The sequence below is a fragment of the Thalassophryne amazonica genome, chromosome 15 (assembly GCF_902500255.1).
Source record: "Thalassophryne amazonica chromosome 15, fThaAma1.1, whole genome shotgun sequence".
Lineage (NCBI taxonomy): Eukaryota > Metazoa > Chordata > Actinopteri > Batrachoidiformes > Batrachoididae > Thalassophryne > Thalassophryne amazonica.
The window spans coordinates 95,072,366-95,091,699 of NC_047117.1; the positions used below are offsets into that span (position 1 = coordinate 95,072,366).

At 43.6% G+C, this 19,334-nt stretch overlaps 1 protein-coding gene across 1 annotated transcript in view; it reads left to right on the forward strand.

Annotated features, from left to right (window-relative positions):
• Positions 1–344: 344 nt before the first annotated feature.
• The window catches only part of LOC117526692 (guanine nucleotide-binding protein G(o) subunit alpha-like), a 21,116-nt gene continuing 2,126 nt past the window's right edge, over positions 345–19,334 (forward strand). Inside the window, exons 1-2 of the mRNA XM_034188744.1 lie at positions 345–580; positions 14,508–14,599. Of these exons, the coding sequence (XP_034044635.1) occupies positions 451–580; positions 14,508–14,599 (222 nt within the window). The 5' untranslated portion in view covers positions 345–450. The remainder of the gene's footprint in view (positions 581–14,507; positions 14,600–19,334) is intronic.

The following is a 19,334-nucleotide window of genomic DNA, read 5'->3' on the forward strand; positions in this document are numbered from 1 at the left end:
CTTTAGAGCTGTTTACATACCGTTTTCTGTACACGTTGTGACTTCTTTCGGCTCTATAAGCTGTTATGTTGCTTCAAAAACAGCGTGAACGGCATCGGCCATATGCATTGTCCTGTGACCCGGAAGTGTTAGCAGCTCCGCGCACATGCGCACTGAGAAACTCGAAACTGTAATCAGCTAAACGTCACTTTGCAGAAAAAGTCTCAAGTGTCCGTGTGGGCAGTACTAACTCCCGGTGGGCGGTCCACACTGTGGTAGGTGGAGCCAGTTCAGGTTCCGCTCAGTAAAACAGAATTAATGTTTTTGTCGTCTGGATTCCGACCTTTGGACTCAGTACTGGACTCGTTGCAGGCGGTTCCGGAGATTATTGGAACTTTTTGTGCTCTGAGTCGTGAAGGCGGCAGCGAACTGACGTCACTTCGGATGGTTAGGAGTAGATGATCGATCAGCATGGGACTGTGCTTCGCTTCTGAAGTTCCAGAAGAGGAGAGGAAGGCCCGGATCCACAGTTCCCGGATAGACCGGGACCTGCATGAGGCCGCCAAACGGGACCTGAATGTGGTGAAAATTCTGCTGCTCGGTGAGAACCAGCAGGGGGCTCAAACATGTGGTCCTCGAGCTGCTTGAGGCCAACAACTGGTACCCTACGGCCCAGCGGGTCTGATCATGTGTCTGTGAATTTAACATCCACACAGATGCTGAGAATGACGGCCTCAACACTGCATTTAATCTATTATTAGACTCAATTGGCTTCGCTCAAAATGTAAATGAGTCCACCCACCACTTTAACCATACTTTAGATCTTGTTCTGACTTATGGTATGGAAATTGAAGACTTAACAGTATTCCCTGAAAACTCCCTTCTGTCTGATCATTTCTTAATAACATTTACATTTACTCTGATGGACTACCCAGCAGTGGGGAATAAGTTTCATTATAGTAGAAGTCTTTCTGAAAGCGCTGTAACTAGGTTTAAGGATATGATTCCTTCTTTATGTTCTTCAAAGCCATATACCAACACAGTGCAGAGTAGCTACTTAAACTCTGTGAGTGAGATAGATTATCTCGTCAATAGTTTTACATCCTCATTGAGCACAACTTTGGATGCTGTAGCTCCACTGAAAAAGAGAGCTTTAAATCAGAAGTGCCTGACTCCGTGGTATAACTCACAAACTCACAGCTTAAAGCAGATAACCCGTAAGTTGGAGAGGAAATGGCATCTCACTAATTTAGAAGATCTTCACTTAGCCTGGAAAAAGAGTTTGTTGCTCTATAAAAAAGCCCTCCGTAAAGCTAAGACATCTTACTACTCATCACTAATTGAAGAAAATAAGAACAACCCCAGGTTTCTTTTCAGCACTGTAGCCAGGCTGACAAAGAGTCAGAGCTCTATTGAGCCGAGTATTCCTTTAACTTTAACTAGTAATGACTTCATGACTTTCTTTGCTAATAAAATTTTAACTATTAGAGAAAAAATTACTCATAACCATCCCAAAGACATATCGTTATCTTTGGCTGCTTTCAGTGATGCTGGTATTTGGTTAGACTCTTTCTCTCCGATTGTTCTGTCTGAGTTATTTTCATTAGTTACTTCCTCCAAACCATCAACATGTCTATTAGACCCCATTCCTACCAGGCTGCTCAAGGAAGCCCTACCATTAATTAATGCTCTGATCTTAAATATGATCAGTCTATCTTTATTAGTTGGCTATGTACCACAGGCTTTTAAGGTGGCAGTAATTAAACCATTACTTAAAAAGCCATCACTTGACCCAGCTATCTTAGCTAATTATAGGCCAATCTCCAACCTTCCTTTTCCCTCAAAAATTCTTGAAAGGGTAGTTGTAAAACAGCTAACTGATCATCTGCAGAGGAATGGTCTATTTGAAGAGTTTCAGTCAGGTTTTAGAATTCATCATAGTACAGAAACAGCATTAGTGAAGGTTACAAATGATCTTCGTATGGCCTCAGACAGTGGACTCATCTCTGTGCTTGTTCTGTTAGACCTCAGTGCAGCTTTTGATACTGTTGACCATAAAATTTTATTACAGAGATTAGAGCATGCCATAGGTATTAAAGGCACTGCGCTGCGGTGGTTTGAATCATATTTATCTAATAGATTACAATTTATTCATGTAAATGGGGAATCTTCTTCACAGACTAAGGTTAATTATGGAGTTCCACAAGGTTCTGTGCTAGGACCAATTTAATTCACTTTATACATGCTTCCCTTAGGCAGTATTATTAGAAAGCATTGCTTAAATTTTCATTGTTACGCAGATGATACCCAGCTTTATCTATCCATGAAGCCAGAGGACACACACCAATTAGTTAAACTGCAGGAATGTCTTACAGACATAAAGACATGGATGACCTCTAATTTCCTGCTTTTAAACTCAGATAAAACTGAAGTTATTGTACTTGGCCCCACAAATCTTAGAAACATGGTTTCTAACTAGATCCTTACTCTGGATGGCATTACCCTGATCTCTAGTAATACTGTGAGAAATCTTGGAGTCATTTTTGATCAGGATGTGTCCTTCAATGTGCATATTAAACAAATATGTAGGACTGCTTTTTTGCATTTACGCAATATCTCTAAAATTAGAAAGGTCTTGTCTCAGAGTGATGCTGAAAAACTAATTCATGCATTTATTTCCTCTAGGCTGGACTATTGTAATTCATTATTATCAGGTTGTCCTAAAAGTTCCCTAAAAAGCCTTCAGTTAATTCAAAATGCTGCAGCTAGAGTACTGACGAGGACTAGAAGGAGAGAGCATATCTCACCCATATTGGCCTCTCTTCATTGGCTTCCTGTTAATTCCAGAATAGAATTTAAAATTCTTCTTCTTACTTATAAGGTTTTGAATAATCAGGTCCCTTCTTATCTTAGGGACCTCATAGTACCATATCACCCCAATAGAGCGCTTCGCTCTCAGACTGCAGGCTTACTTGTAGTTCCTAGGGTTTGTAAGAGTAGAATGGGAGGCAGAGCCTTCAGCTTTCAGGCTCCTCTCCTGTGGAACCAGCTCCCAATTCAGATCAGGGAGACAGACACCCTCTCTACTTTTAAGATTAGGCTTAAAACTTTCCTTTTTGCTAAAGCTTATAGTTAGGGCTGGATCAGGTGACCCTGAACCATCCCTTAGTTATGCTGCTATAGACTTAGACTGCTGGGGGGTTCCCATGATGCACTGTTTCTTTCTCTTTTTGCTCTGTATGCACCACTCTGCATTTAATCATTAGTGATCGATCTCTGCTCCCCTCCACAGCATGTCTTTTTCCTGGTTCTCTCCCTCAGCCCCAACCAGTCCCAGCAGAAGACTGCCCCTCCCTGAGCCTGGTTCTGCTGGAGGTTTCTTCCTGTTAAAAGGGAGTTTTTCCTTCCCACTGTAGCCAAGTGCTTGCTCACAGGGGGTCGTTTTGACCGTTGGGGTTTTTACGTAATTCTTGTATGGCTTTTGCTTTACAATATAAAGCGCCTTGGGGCAACTGTTTGTTGTGATTTGGCGCTATATAAATAAAACTGATTGATTGAATTGATTGATTGATTGAAGTTAGACCGAGGTGATGACCTGAGCATCTGTCCTGAAGCCAGGTCTTCAGAACTTCATTTGATTGAAGAGTTTAAAAGTGGGTGGACCCAGTGAGTACAGAGTGGAGTCGTGCTAATACGAAGCAGGTCACCCGACTTCACCAGTCCCAGTCCGGCCACGTACCTGTTCCATCCTCCTGCTGAACCAGCAGGTTTTCATGGAGCTCTGGAGGCAGGCAGACGGGATTGTCACTGACTCACCTGTCTCAGGTGTGCAGGTTCAAACAGCACCCGCTCGGACTCTTGCTGCCTGAAGCCAGGGTTACCCACCTCTGGTGCTAATGCTAATATTAGCATGTCTTACTCCTCTGATGGACCTGCGTCCTTCATCCAAACCCCTCCCACTGACTGATGACGTAACGTAATGCATGTTTGGTTCATTTTAAAATCTTATTTGTGTGGATTAAATAATGTTTACGCCCCCTAGTGGACAGGTGCAACATCAGTGTCAGTATTTTAGCAACTGCACAAAGATTTTTAAGTCTAAACATAAGAAAAATTAAATAAACAGCTGAATGTTTCAAACAGACACGAAATGCAAAAAAATCCGACTTTTCTTGCGACCACATATTGATGCTGAAACTTGTGAGGAAATGGATCAACTCGAGACTTCAGAGGTGATGTCACAGTCGTGACGCGTTTGTTAATGTTGAAAATGAATCTTTAAACTGAAATTTTAACAAGATATTACTGCTGCACTTCATATATTCACATTCTACGCACAATTAGTGAAGCAGCAAATGTCAGAAAACACGTCTTTGACGAGTTCATATCAAAAATAAACTTTATTGTCCCCACAGGGAAACAAATGGCACAAACAGACAGTTACGACATTGATGAAATCACAAAATAAAATAACTAAACAGGCCAAGTCTGGGGAGCAATGTGAGCGGATCCAGTGAGTTGGGGATGGCGGAAGGATCACCCGAGCCGCTCATATCACTCCGCACACGAGGGGTGTTTTGTTTTTATACCTCAGAAAGTTACTGTATTTTTTTGAAAATGATATGTTAAACAAGATTATTCATCTTTAAAACATTTTATTTTGTGAGCAGATGACAAATTCATGTTACGCGCCAACCAGAAATAGTGAAGGAAAATAGTTCCACACAACATGGATCCGCTACCCCAGATACAGGGTTACTGGATCCATGAGAAATCCAGTTGATCCACACAACACTGAGGTCTAAAAGATAAAAACTGAAGTATAAAATCTCCATCAAACAACAAGAACAACAAAAAAAAAAAACCACTTTCCATAAAATTCACAACCCTATAAAACAGCTACATTAAAAACTAGTGTGCAAATAAGTGCAAATGCAAAAGTGAGAAGTTAGAAGATCCTGTCTGGATTTGCCCTTTTCCTTTTTAAGGAATATTGCCTTAATGTTTCCTTTTAAATTTAATATTTCCTTTTTCCTCATTATGAAATAAAGTTTGCAACCCTAAAAGAAACTAAAATTTAGCTCAAAAGATAACGTAGGCCTAGCTGTTCTGTGACAGACTAAATCGTTGATCCATATCCTCTCTGAGATAATCTCATGAACACACTTTTTTGGTATTAGGGATTTTTTATGTCAGGTCTTTGCAACTTTTCGAGGGTTCTGAACACAGCAACAATACTGCATTTGACCTCTGTTCCTCTCGTGTGCGTTCCCAGGTCTCCTGGGTGCTACCCTACCATTTTGAGGCGAGAGCAGCACATTAGTATTTTAGATTTTCCTCGATCCGTGTAAGAGCTTTTGCAGTTTCTCTTAGTTTGGTTGTATTTTCTTCAAAGATATCCTCAGTTGTTACTTTCGGGTACTCTTGCCTATTGATTTGCTGATATATAAGTAATGATTTCCTGAAGGTGGCTGCGCCTCTTCACCTGCGCCGCGTTCAGTCCCGGCGAAAAGTAGCAAATGTTGGATGTTGTGTTTAATACTTTTAAATCATCTCGATGTTCCAGTCGCTGACTAACCTGGACTCTTTGGTTAATGTCCTCAGTGACATTAACAAAGGTAACACCAAGTCCCCAAATACAGACAGTTTATTACATGTCCGACCAGAGGGGACAGAACTCTGGACTCTTATCATGCCGTCCCCTGCTCCACTCTGGGACACTCTGACCACGCCATGGTCCACCTGATTCGTACCTACAGGCAGAAAGTAAAGGTCTGCAAAGCTGTAGTGAGGTCATCTAAACAGTGGAGCAGTGAGACTGTGGAGGATCTTCAGGCATGTTTGGAAAACACGTACTGGGTTGGTAAGGTTAGACCTTACTTGTGTGAAGTGCCTTGAGGCAACTTTGTTGTGATTTGGCACTATATAAATGAAAATAAATTGAAGACTGAAATGTGTTCAGGACTGCCACCAACAGTCTGGATGAGTACACAGAGGCTGTGACCTCATACATCAGCTTCTGTGAGGACTGCTGCATGCCATCACGAACCAGGGTGAGGTATTAGATTAACTAGAACTTTATTAATCCCTTGGGAAGACTCCCTCAGGGAAACTGAGGATCCAGGAGCGTTGTATAGAAGCACACAGGGTAAGAAGCACACAGCACATCAAAAATGAAAGTAAAAAACAGTTTGCAAATATAAATATGCTGATCAGTACTGGTTGCTCTCCTTCCCATCCTCTGTCTTCCTGTTCCTCCTCCTCCCCCTGAGTGAGGAACTGTACAGTCTGATGGTCTGAGGGAAAAAGGAGTTTTTCAGTCTGTTGGTCCTGCACTTGGGAAGGAGCAGTCTGTGGCTGAAGAGGCTCCTCTGGTAGCAATGAGAGCCGTTTTCAACAAATAATTATCTTTAGAGACGGCTCCAAATGCTTTCCCCACCTCGTTCAGCATGCATGTGAGAACAGCTGCAGCTGCAGCAGTCCTCTGTGATTCAGGAAGCAATGAGAGCCATTTTCAACAGCCAACTCGCACAGAAAATGATTAATCCACTACAAAATAATTTTATATATGCAGCGTCCAGCACACAGTGCGTGGCAGCCAGTGGAACAAAGTGCAGCATCCAGCTGGGAACGCAGCGGGTGAGATCATCACGATGATGTTCCTGCAAGTGCGTGGATCAGAGTTGTGCAAGTGTCACGGGGCCTTTGGGGAAGCTAAAAGGCTGTGCACTGAGAAACCTAAACACCAGGTCTTAGCCAGTGACTATACTTCTGTCTGGAAGGGGCTCAGACAGATCACCAACTACCAGTGGTGGGCACAGTTCCGCTAATTATCAAAGCTAATGTTTTCATTATCAGATCATATTTTCAGATAACTTTGAAATCATCAGACCAATTATCTTCTGATAAGTTTTGGTCTGATAATTTTTAGACCACTAACATATTTTTTGCAGGCGTGGTGAGCAAAGCTTAATCATAAACATTTATGAAGTCTAAATTCAGTTGTGTATTTACCTGTTAAATGTTTTGTAGTAGATGTGCAGTTTTATCCTCTACATACAGAAGAGCTGGTTCCAGAAGAAACTGCTCTATCCTCTGCAGACAAAAGGAGAACTAGTCATAGAAAAAGAAAAAGAAAACTCATTTCTTTTGACCCCATATGCTGACAATATCACCCAAGTCATCCAGAGGCATACAGTTTTAACTTATGGTTAAAATTTTAACCAAACTATTTTTGGACAAGTTATTTAAATTAACGTCACGTTTTATAAAGTGAAAATATCAGATATATGTTTTAGTTTTAAAGTAATGCACTCATTTTGAAGGTTTTATTGTGGACATGCTGTGTCCAGCAGTGCATTATGGGTAACCTCAGTACAGTCACGACAGAAGAAATGCATTTGAGACGCTCTGATCAGGCTCCACACAGACAACAGCATTAAACTCTTTGTACGAGGTCTATTAGAAAAGTATCCGACCTTATTATTTTTTTCAAAAACCATATGGATTTGAATCAGGTGTGATTACATCAGACATGCTTGAACCCTCGTGGGCATGCGAGAGTTTTTTCACTCCTGTCGGTTACGTCATTCGCCTGTGGGCAGTCTTTGAGTGAGGAGTCGCCCACCCTCTCATTTTTTTTCATTGTTTAGGAATGGTTCAGAGACTGCTGCTTTGTTTGATCAAAATTTTTTCAAAACTGTAAGGCACAACTGAGTGGACACCATTCGATAAATTCAGCTGGTTTTTGGTAAAAAATTTTAACGGCTGATGAGAGATTTTGGTCTGGTAGTGTCGCTTTAAGGACGGCCCACGGCGCCTGACGGCGATCTGCGCTTTGAGGCGGCAGCGTCTCGCCGTTTCAAGTTGAAAACTTCCACATTTCAGGCTCTGTTGACCCAGGAAGTCGTCAGAGAACAGAGAACTTTCAGAAGAAGTCGGCATGAGGAGTTTATTCGGACATTCCATTGTTAACGGACATTTGTAATGAAAGAACGTGTGGGCAGAGACGCATGTCGGGCCGGACCCGACCGCGGGGGGTTGCGACAGGAAAAACACCTCAGTTGGAAACCTTAACGGGCAAGTTGGAACATGCCCAAGCTGTTAAACAATTTCTCAGTTACTCACTTGTTGAAAGCCATCAAAAGCCGCCTGAATTTTACAAATGGTTTTCAACACGGAGGTGTTTTTCCTGTCGCGGCGCACACAGATTCGCCGAGTTGTCACGGAAATGACTCGGCAAATTTGCGCGCACGTCTTTCATTAAAAAATGTCCTTAAACAGTGGAATGTCCGCATAAATTCCTCATGCCGGCCTCTTCTGAATCTTCTCTGTTCTCTCACGATGTCCTGCGTGAATTAAGCCTTAAATTAGGATGTTTTCAGGTCGAAACAGGCCGACAACGGCGCCTGGAAGCGCTGCAGGACGTCCCGCTCCGTGGGAAGTCCTTACAGCGACAGAAACACCCCATAATCTCTCATCAGCCGTTAAACTTTTCACCGAAAACCATCTTAATTTCTCGAATAGTGTCCACTCGGATATTCGTCACAGGTCCAGAAAAAATTTTGATAAAGCAACGCGTGCCGTCTCGAGCAGCGTGTGAAACAAAGGAATTCAGCCGAGAGGGCGGGACCACATCTCACTCAAGGCCTGCCCACAGGGAAATGACGTCACCGACACGCGTGAAAAAACTCACGCATGCGCACGAGGGTTCAAGCATGATTGGTGTAATCGCATGTCATTCAAATCCATATAGTTAAAAAAAAATAAAAAGGTCAGTTTATTACCTAATAGACCTCATATATTGTGCCTAAAACTCTTGTGAATATATTCTCTGGGTTTATAGATGTTGTTATTGTGTTTTATGTAAAAATGCCAGAAGAAGCTCAGGTTGCTCATCCATTATTTTCAATTGGAATCATTGCAATCGATTCCTGTTTGCTATTTAGAGTCCTGTTTATGTCAAACACTGTCTGTTGTCTTTGTTCCAGAGTAATATATAGAAGATGTCTGAAATTCAGTTTGCGTTTATTAAATTCCACACATCTTAAACATAGCAGACACAGATTATCTGGAATTTTCTTTTGGCACGTTTTCACGGTCTCTACTGTCATCTACTGGCCAGTAGTGTTCATGGCAGTATGAGTGTCTGGACGCCTGTAGATGGCAGTGTTCTATTTATTTTGACCCCAGTTGTATCAGATGGTTATCAAACTTGACTTTTTTTCATTTTGCAAATGGCTTTTTTTAACAAATAAAAAAAGACATATTTTACAAAAGCACATTTATATGTAAACACCAACACACACACCTCACATTAACATGTTGGTTTTTACATACATTGAATGTGCTGGCGAACTGCTTGATAATCCCTCCTCCCTGTCCATCAGCGGGGGATGCCAGGTGGAACGAATCTGCTGAGCAATCTGTGCGTGCCCGGTACGTTTAAAATGACGGACCTGTCACTGTTGGGTATTGGGGCCGCAGCGCTTGTAGCGATCGTAGCGCAAGAAAATTCATCTGTAAAACCAGCGTGACTGTGCAGAGACGATTCCTTTCTACAAACGTTTGAAAGACAGCCGGTTTTTCACCTAACTGCCTGTTCAACATGGAACAGTAATAAATGGGAAATCAAATTCTGTGGCTGCTCACTGAGGGAAATCTAGTTGAAATTCAATGTAGAAGGTTTACCCTTTTCAAGTGGGGAATTGCACAAACTAAGTCAGAACACGACAATGAATGAGTCAACCAATCAGTGTTAACCGAGGCTCATTTACCCATAATCCCTTTGGCATCTGTCTGTGTTTGTTACAAAACTTCAGAATTAGTGCATTATTTAAAATTAAAGGATATATGTTATATTTTAACTTTGTACAAATGACAGAATTGACATTAATGGAGTTATTCTATCCGGAATAATTTGATGATTTTAAATCAAAACCATAACTCAAAACTGCTTTATTTTCCAAGACCTCCGCCTCACTGCAGCACAGCTGTATTCGGTTAAAGAATAATGGCTTGTTTTATGTGTGGAGAGTTGAGTTTCGCTGCTTCAGTGCTGCAAAATATGTAGCAAACAGGAGCTTCCAGCAGGGGGCAGGAAGCTCAAAGACAGAAGTGCTGACTCATTGTTTGGGTCTGTGGTCACCTTTGATGCTACCAGAGTGATTGTGGTGTTAAAACTCAAAATCAGCTTGTTAGTAGTTGCAAGTGTATTGGAAGCAATACTGAAGGTTATTGGTTATCTGTAGCTTCTGATAAATTTTTGTCTGGTTTATCGGTTTAGCTTTATAAAAGATAACTTTTCAGTTAGCTGATTAGCTGTTATCAAAGCTAATGTTTTGGTTAGCTGTGTCCACCACTGACAACTACAAACCAAACAGCCCCTTTCACACCAGGGCTGCTTCAACTTGCTTCATGCGGCGTCATGACAATGCAGGATTGTTTGCATCAGGTGCGCGCAGCAGGGGGGCAGAGAGGAGGTGAGGACGCAGAGGTGGACCTGCAGACAGACTCTGCTGCAGCCAGTCTGTGTGCGCTCTGATTTCTCTTCTAGTTTCTGTCTTGTGCTGAGCTGCAGGTCTGCACTCTGAGTTCTGTTATAGTTTATCTTTGTTCCTGTGACCGGGAGCTGCACCAGGCTTTCACGTGTTCTCGCGCAAGTGAACCGTCCGTCAGTGGACATGGAGATGTCCGGAGTTTATACGGATGTGGACATGTCCTGTCTCTGGCGGTCAGTCTGTGAGCAGGACTTATTTATGGACTTTAACACAATCGGAGAGAACTTGACAAGGTGAGCGCGATGATCTGCAGTCAGGCTGCAATCTGAGTATTTGTTTTTCTTTTAATTGTTCACATGTGCAGTGTAGTTTTATTGCATTGTGTACACAGTATAAAAGGTTTGTGTCAACAACCCTGCGTGATTTATACTTCAGGAACAATGGAACACAGCAGGAATCATAAATTGGCATTGGGTAATGTTGTATTGTGAGCGTGTGGCTTCCAGTCACGTTGTGTGACTTACACCGAAACCACTTCCTTTCTGCTCCCTGTGCTTGACGCAGAAAAAATTAAACATGTTTAGTTTTTGGCATCCGATTGGTTTCGTCCTTTGTGTCCCTCGCGGTGTTGTTGCGTTGAGCTACATCGTCTCGGCATTAGGTTGCAGCCACGTGGCGTCATCATGACACTGCACGACGCAACTTGAAGTGGGCCCGGTGTGAAAGGGGCTTTACCCCACTCTGTCAACAACCCTCGTCTGGCCAACAAGCTGAACGAGTTTGACTGCAGATTTGAAAGGCAATGTGACCGTCCTATGCCATCCCCATGACGATCATCAGCTCCAACCCATCAGCACCTCCTCCCCCACCCCAACTGGGGTCTGCTCCTCCCCCACACAACTGCTCACAGCAAGTCTCCCCACCTCCTCTGCCACCTCACCTCTCTCAATGAGAGGGATGTCAACAGGCTCTTCAAGAAACAGGACCCTCGCAAAGCAGCCGGACCTGACTCTGCCTCCCCATCCACACTGAAGGACTGTGCAGACCAACTGTTTCCAGTGTTCACAGACATCTGCAACACCTCACTGGTGACATGCCAACTCAACTTAACTCAAACTTTATTTCATTTAAAATGACAACAGTCAACCAAAGTGTTGTATAAAAGTGGGCACCAGGCTACACCCAATAAGTAAGTAAATAAATAAATGAAAAATAACAATAAAATTACAGCAGGTTGATAAAAACATAGATGTGGATCTGTTCATTTAGGAAATGCCAGGGAGAAGATGCGGGTTTTTAAAGTAGATTTAAAAGACTCTAGGGTCAGGGATGATTTAATACGGAATGGAAGACTGTTCCAAAGCCTGGGGGCAGCCACCGCAAAGCTCCTGTTATGCCAGGTGCCAGCATGTGTCAAGGCCTCCACCATCATCCCCATCCCCAAAAACAAAGAACTTCAGGACTTAATGACTACAGACCCATCGCCCTGACCTCTGTGGTGAAAAAGAGCTTCGAGCGCCTTGTCCTTGCACACCTCAAGGCCATCTCTGAACCACTCCTGGATCCCCTGCAGTTCACCTACAGAGCCAACAGGTCAGTAGACGATGCTGTCAACACGGCCCTCCACTTCATCCTCCAGTATCTGGACGCCCCAGGAACCTACTCCGGGATTCTGTTTGTTAACTTGAGCTCTGCTTTCAGTACGATCCCGGCCCTGCTGCAGATCAAGCTCTCTCAGCTTGGTGTGCCTGACTCCACCTGCAGGTGAATCACTGACATCCTGTTTAACAGGAGGCAGCGTGTGAAGCTGGGAGAGCATGTCTCCGATACATGGTCCATCCCCCCAAGGCTGTGTTCTTTCCCCTCTACTCTTCTGCCTGTACACCAACAGCTGCATCTCTAGTCACCAGTCTGTAAAGCTCCTGAGGTTTGCGGAAGAAACAACCCTCATTGAACTCATCTCTGAAGGGGCCAAGTCAGCCTACAGACGAGAGATCGACCACCTGGTGTCCTGGTGCAGACCGAACAATCTGGAGCTCAGTGCCCTCAAGACAGTGGAGATGGTTGTTGACTTCAGAAAGAACCCAGTCCCGGCAAATCTCATCACCCTGTGTGACTCCACAGTCATCATTGGGGAGTCCTTCTGTTACTTGGGGGTCACCATCACCCAGGACCTCAAGAGGGAGCTGAACGTCAGCTCTCTCATCAAAAGAGCACAACAGAGGAGGTACTTTCTGTGGCAGCTGAGGAAGTTCAACCTGCCAAAAACAATGATGGTGAACTTCTACACTGCCATTGTTGAGTCTATCATCTCCTCCTCCATCACCATCTGATATGCTGCTGCCACTGCTAAGGACGGGAGCAGACTGCAGCGCATCATCCACGCAGCAGAGGAGGTGATTGACTGCAGTCTGCCATCCCTACAGGACCTGTACACCTCCAGGGCCCTGAGGCGAGCAGGGAAGATAGTGGCTGATCCCTCTCACCCAGGACACAAATTTTTTTGTTACCCTCCCCTCTGGCAGATGGCTGAAGTCCATCAGGACCAAAACCTCAAGACACAAAAAAACAGCTTCTTTCCATCAGACTAGACTTATCATTTACCACTCCCCACCCCCCCCACCCCCACTCCCATTAAGTACAGATTGATCGTCCCTGCACTGAAGGGTGCTGTACATCTGTACTCCAGTCACCTGTCTCTGCACTGCCCCATTCCACTACGGCTTATTTATTTAACAGTGAATATAGTTTTTTTTATATTTGACTCTTTTACTTCTTACAGAAGTGTTTTTTCTTTTCTTTTTCATATTGTTATTTATGCACCAATAACACCTGATCAAATTCCTTGTATGTACAAACCTACTTGCCAATAAATTTGATTCTGATTCTGATTTGTTGTCTGAGATGGAAAACAAATATACAAATATCATGAAAGGATAAATTTCAATTTATTTTCATTTATATAGCGCCAAATCACAACAGAGTTGCCTCAAAGTGCTTCACACAGGTAAGGTCTAACCTTACCAACCCCCAGAGCAACAGTGGTAAGAAAAAACTCCCTCTGAGGAAGAAACCTCAAGCAGACCAGACTCAAAGGGGTGACCCTCTGCTTGGGCCATGATACAGACACAAATTACAGAAATAATTCACAGAACAATTCATGGGCGAATATACAAGAATTGCTGTTGGTGCACAGGACAGGAGGGTCTCCAGCACAAATACCACACCCATCTCTTGATGGAGCTGCACCTTAAACAGAGAGAAAAAACAGCATCAGGCATCAGAAAGACAAAAAATACTGTATAATTTGTCAGCATTAATCAACGAGAAAAACAGAGAAATACTAAGGTGATCACCGGCCACTAGCCCTAAACTTCACTAAAAGACCCAGAATATAGGTAAAGTTGAGGCCGCGGCACGCTCCAATTACTAATAAAATGAATTAAAAGAGTAAAAAGCGTAAAACAAAACTGCACCAGTTTTGTTTTGTGGAAATCGGGTTTGTTAGTTAGTTAGTTAGTTGGACCTGTTGTTTGTCTGTCTGTTTAGTTGCCATCCAGGACCCTGGTCTTCTGTGGTGTTGTAGATGTGGTACCAGACTTGATGTATTCTGGTAACAATGTTTGATATAAAATATTTATGACAAAAACGTAACGTCTTAAAACGAGACAATGTTAAAATTTCTGTGCCACACCTTTAATAGGGTGGAGCTTAATCGTCACACCCACACTGACTGGGCCACGCCTCTGACACACCCACTGAAGAGAGAAAAAAATCACATACCTCTCAGCACAATATTTAACCTGAAGCGAGCAGAACGTTTTGAGACAAACATGTCCTCATCCAATCAGCAGTCTGAGATCATCAGGTGTGGGCGGGGCACCAGGAGCTGAAAAATGTACAGGATATGATGATGATGATGATAATGATGATGATGATTCGTGTTTCCGTTAAAATAGTTGAACTGTTGGAAGCACAGATTTAAATTTTATTTCTGAGACTATCGTCTTGGGGTTTTTGTCTGTGCAGGTGCAGCAGAGAGCGGGAAAAGCACTTTGGTCAAACAGATGAAGATCATCCACGGTAACGGCGTCACCCAGCAGGAGCTCCGCAGGTTCAAGGTAAGACACACCCACACGCCACAATGCTCCGCCCACACTGCTTTCTGCCGCATTAAGCCAGACAAAACCTGATTGGTCAGAATCAAAAACGACTTGTCGGGCTGAACTATGGATGTGGAGATTAATCGATACGAATTGGTATCTAGAGTGTATCCATTCAATTGTCTGAAATCGCGATGCATCGGTCGCTGCATGCTTGCATCATTGTTTTTTTTTCTGAGGCACATTGAATGTACCATCACTGACGGAAGCCTGAAAGTACATTTCTACTGCAACAAATCCATTTCAAAATGGAGACCCGCGAGAACAGCAGCAAGCAGTTGGAAGATGTTTTTAATGCACTTTAAAACATTTAAATCAGGCATTTGGAGATATTTTGGCATTTTTTGTTTAAAGATGGGAAACATGAGAAGACGCAGGTCGTTTGGAAAGAATCCCGTGGCCGCCGCTACGCCACTCACAAAGACAGGTAAGCAAATATCTCAAATTACATTTGCCAATGTTGTTTGATGTTGTTTTATTGTTTCCTGTTTAAGTTCTGTCAGTGTGATCAAACAAGTTCCACATACAGTATGAGACATGATGACACACGTGAGCGTAAAGAATCAGCACGTGGGCGTTAACAATCAGCACGTGGGCGTTAACAATCAGCACGTGGACGTTAACAATCAGCACGTGAGCGTAAAGAATCAGCACGTGGGCGTTAACAATCAGCACGTGGGCGTTAACAATCAGCACGTGGGCGTTAACAATCAGCACGTGAGCGTAAAGAATCAGCACGTGGGCGTTAACAATCAGCACGTGGGCGTTAACAATCAGCACGTGAGCGTAAAGAATCAGCACGTGGGCGTTAACAATCAGCACGTGGGCGTTAACAATCAGCACGTGGACGTTAACAATCAGCACGTGGACGTTAACAATCAGCACGTGAGCGTAAAGAATCAGCACGTGGGCGTTAACAATCAGCACGTGGGCGTTAACAATCAGCACGTGGGCGTTAACAATCAGCACGTGGACGTTAACAATCAGCACGTGAGCGTAAAGAATCAGCACGTGGGCGTTAACAATCAGCACGTGGGCGTTAACAATCAGCACGTGGGCGTTAACAATCAGCACGTGAGCGTAAAGAATCAGCACGTGGGCGTTAACAATCAGCACGTGGGCGTTAACAATCAGCACGTGAGCGTAAAGAATCAGCACGTGGGCGTTAACAATCAGCACGTGGGCGTTAACAATCAGCACGTGGACGTTAACAATCAGCACGTGGACGTTAACAATCAGCACGTGAGCGTAAAGAATCAGCACGTGGGCGTTAACAATCAGCACGTGGGCGTTAACAATCAGCACGTGGGCGTTAACAATCAGCACGTGGGCGTTAACAATCAGCACGTGAGCGTAAAGAATCAGCACGTGGGCGTTAACAATCAGCACGTGGGCGTTAACAATCAGCACGTGGGCGTTAACAATCAGCACGTGAGCGTAAAGAATCAGCACGTGGGCGTTAACAATCAGCACGTGAGCGTTAACAATCAGCACGTGAGCGTAAAGAATCAGCACGTGGGCGTTAACAATCAGCACGTGGGCGTTAACAATCAGCACGTGGGCGTTAACAATCAGCACGTGAGCGTAAAGAATCAGCACGTGGGCGTTAACAATCAGCACGTGGGCGTTAACAATCAGCACGTGAGCGTAAAGAATCAGCACGTGGGCGTTAACAATCAGCACGTGGGCGTTAACAATCAGCACGTGGACGTTAACAATCAGCACGTGGACGTTAACAATCAGCACGTGAGCGTAAAGAATCAGCACGTGGGCGTTAACAATCAGCACGTGGGCGTTAACAATCAGCACGTGGGCGTTAACAATCAGCACGTGGACGTTAACAATCAGCACGTGAGCGTAAAGAATCAGCACGTGGGCGTTAACAATCAGCACGTGGGCGTTAACAATCAGCACGTGGGCGTTAACAATCAGCACGTGAGCGTAAAGAATCAGCACGTGGGCGTTAACAATCAGCACGTGGGCGTTAACAATCAGCACGTGAGCGTAAAGAATCAGCACGTGGGCGTTAACAATCAGCACGTGGGCGTTAACAATCAGCACGTGAGCGTAAAGAATCAGCACGTGGGCGTTAACAATCAGCACGTGGGCGTTAACAATCAGCACGTGAGCGTAAAGAATCAGCACGTGGGCGTTAACAATCAGCACGTGGACGTTAACAATCAGCACGTGAGCGTAAAGAATCAGCACGTGAGCGTTAACAATCAGCACGTGGGCGTTAACAATCAGCACGTGAGCGTAAAGAATCAGCACGCGGGCGTTAACAATCAGCACGTGGGCGTTAACAATCAGCACGTGGGCGTTAACAGTCAGCACGTGGGCGTTAACAGTCAGCACGTGGGCGTTAACAATCAGCACGTGGGCGTTAACAATCAGCTCAGAATAAAGATCAACCTTTGAAGACATTTTTTGCATCAACTATTACTACTAATAATTAAAATGTTTAATCAGTTTTACTTCAGTTCTGCACTGAGTGAAATTGGTGTGTCATATAAAAATATGTTTATGTTATTTAACTTTTCTACATAAAGTGGGATGTGAAGCAATGTCCTTTTTCTTAATGTAATGTCACATGACATGAGATTATTCGTTCCATTTACTGTGCAAATTTAGTTCCATACGTTTTGTACCATTGCACGCTGCAAACCCCGCCCACACACACACTACTGGGGTTGGCATTTAGTTAAACATGGTTTGTTTGGATGAAGGTCAACGATTTGAACAAGCTGATTGACGCTAATTCTTCTAACACATACAAAAAAACAAATCCACTACGCCGTAAGTCGTCTAGAGGCATGAAGAGCTGTTAGGATGAAAAGCTGGACAAATTTCTGACGTGATGTTTTGCTGGACTGAGGAAGTACACAGTCTTTTTTTTTTTTTTTTCTTTTTTGAAGTATCACAGACTACATCTGTTTTTTCAAGTTGACTGAGAGCAATTTTGGACTCCGACTTAAAGTTCGTGTTGGACTGTTTACGTGAAAGCAGCAGTGACGCACCAAAATGTGAGACCCTTTTCTGTTGTTTATAAATTAAAATCAAATGACAAGGATCTATTTTAGCCATTATATCAAACAAATAATGAATGTTCTTACATTCTTTCAATGGTTCACCTTGTTGAATGGAACATTCCATCTTTCACTGAATTAAACATTTGAACTCATAAGCATTCATTATTTGTTTATGTGCAATACCCTCTGCCACTGAAATACAAGGTCTGTCAATAAAGTATAGGTCCTTTTTATTTTTTCAAAAACTATATGGATTTCATTCATATGTTTTCACGTCAGACAAGCTTGAACCCTCGTGCGCATGCGTGAGTTTTTCCACGCCTGTCGGTGACGTCATTCGCCTGTGAGCACTCGTGGAAGGAGTGGTCCCGCCCCGTCATCGGATTTTCATTGTCTGGAAATGGTGGAATGATTTGGGGTTTTTTTCCATCAGAATTTTTCAGAAGCTGTTAGAGACTGGCACCTGGAAACTATTCGAAAAATGTATCTGGCTTTTGGTGAAAATTTTACGGGCTTCACAGAGAATAAGGACTTTAACTAGAGCTTTAAGGACCCCTTTAAAGACGCTCGGCGCGCCGCGCTCCGTGCTGCGACGACGCGGCACAAGCCACTGGACCATTTCTAAACGGATGGCTCTGTGGATACGAGACCATCGTGTGCTCTTTCTCTGGTTATCACAAGAGCTGGACATCAGCCATTTTCCGGCAGATTTCACTTTTAACAAGAGATTTTGTCATGGAAAGCCGCGTGGAGGCTTCGCGCGTCACGACCGATTAGCTTTGGAGGCGAGACAAAGGAACACCTCCGTTTCGGAGTGTCAGAGGACAAGTTTGGACATGTCTAGCTCGGCTTTCAATGCTTACCAGTCCAATAAGTATCAGTGAAATTGTGGAGAGCTGGACATGTCCAAACTTGTCCTCTGACACGCTGAAACGGAGGTGTTCCTTTGTCTCGCTTCCAAAGCGAATCGGTCGTGACGCGCGAAGCCTCCACGCGGCTTTCCATGACAAAATCTCTTGTTAAAAGTGAAATCTGCCGGAAAATGGCTGATGTCCAGCTCTTGTGATAACCAGAGAAAGAGCACACGACGGTCTCGTATCCACAGAGCCATCTGTTTAGAAATGGTCCGGTGGTTTGTGCCGGGTCGTTGCAGCTCAGAGCGCGGCGCGCCGAGCGTCCTTAAAGGGGTCCTTAAAGCTGTAGTAACAGACCTTATTCTCTGTGAAGCCCGTAAAATTTTCACCGAAAGCCAGATAAATTTTTCGAATGGTTTCCAGGTGCCAGTCTCTAACAGCTTCTGAAAAAATTCTGATGGAAAAAAAGTCCTTTTCATTCCGCCATTTCCAGACAATGAAAATCCGACGAGGGGGCGGGACCACTCCTTTCCAAGGCGTGCTCACAGGCGAATGACGTCACCGACAGGCGTGGAAAAACTCACGCATGCGCACGAGGGTTCAAGCATGTCTGACGTAAAAACATATGAATGAAATCCATATAGTTTAAAAATAAAAAATAAAAAGGTACAATACTTTATAGACAGACCTCGTATCCACAGTTTTGTACATACTTTTCTCTTTTTTATATACAGTCTCTTTTTTGGAATAATGTACTTATAATTTTTTCTTTTTTTTCATTTGCACTTTGGACCAACCTTTTTCATTGTG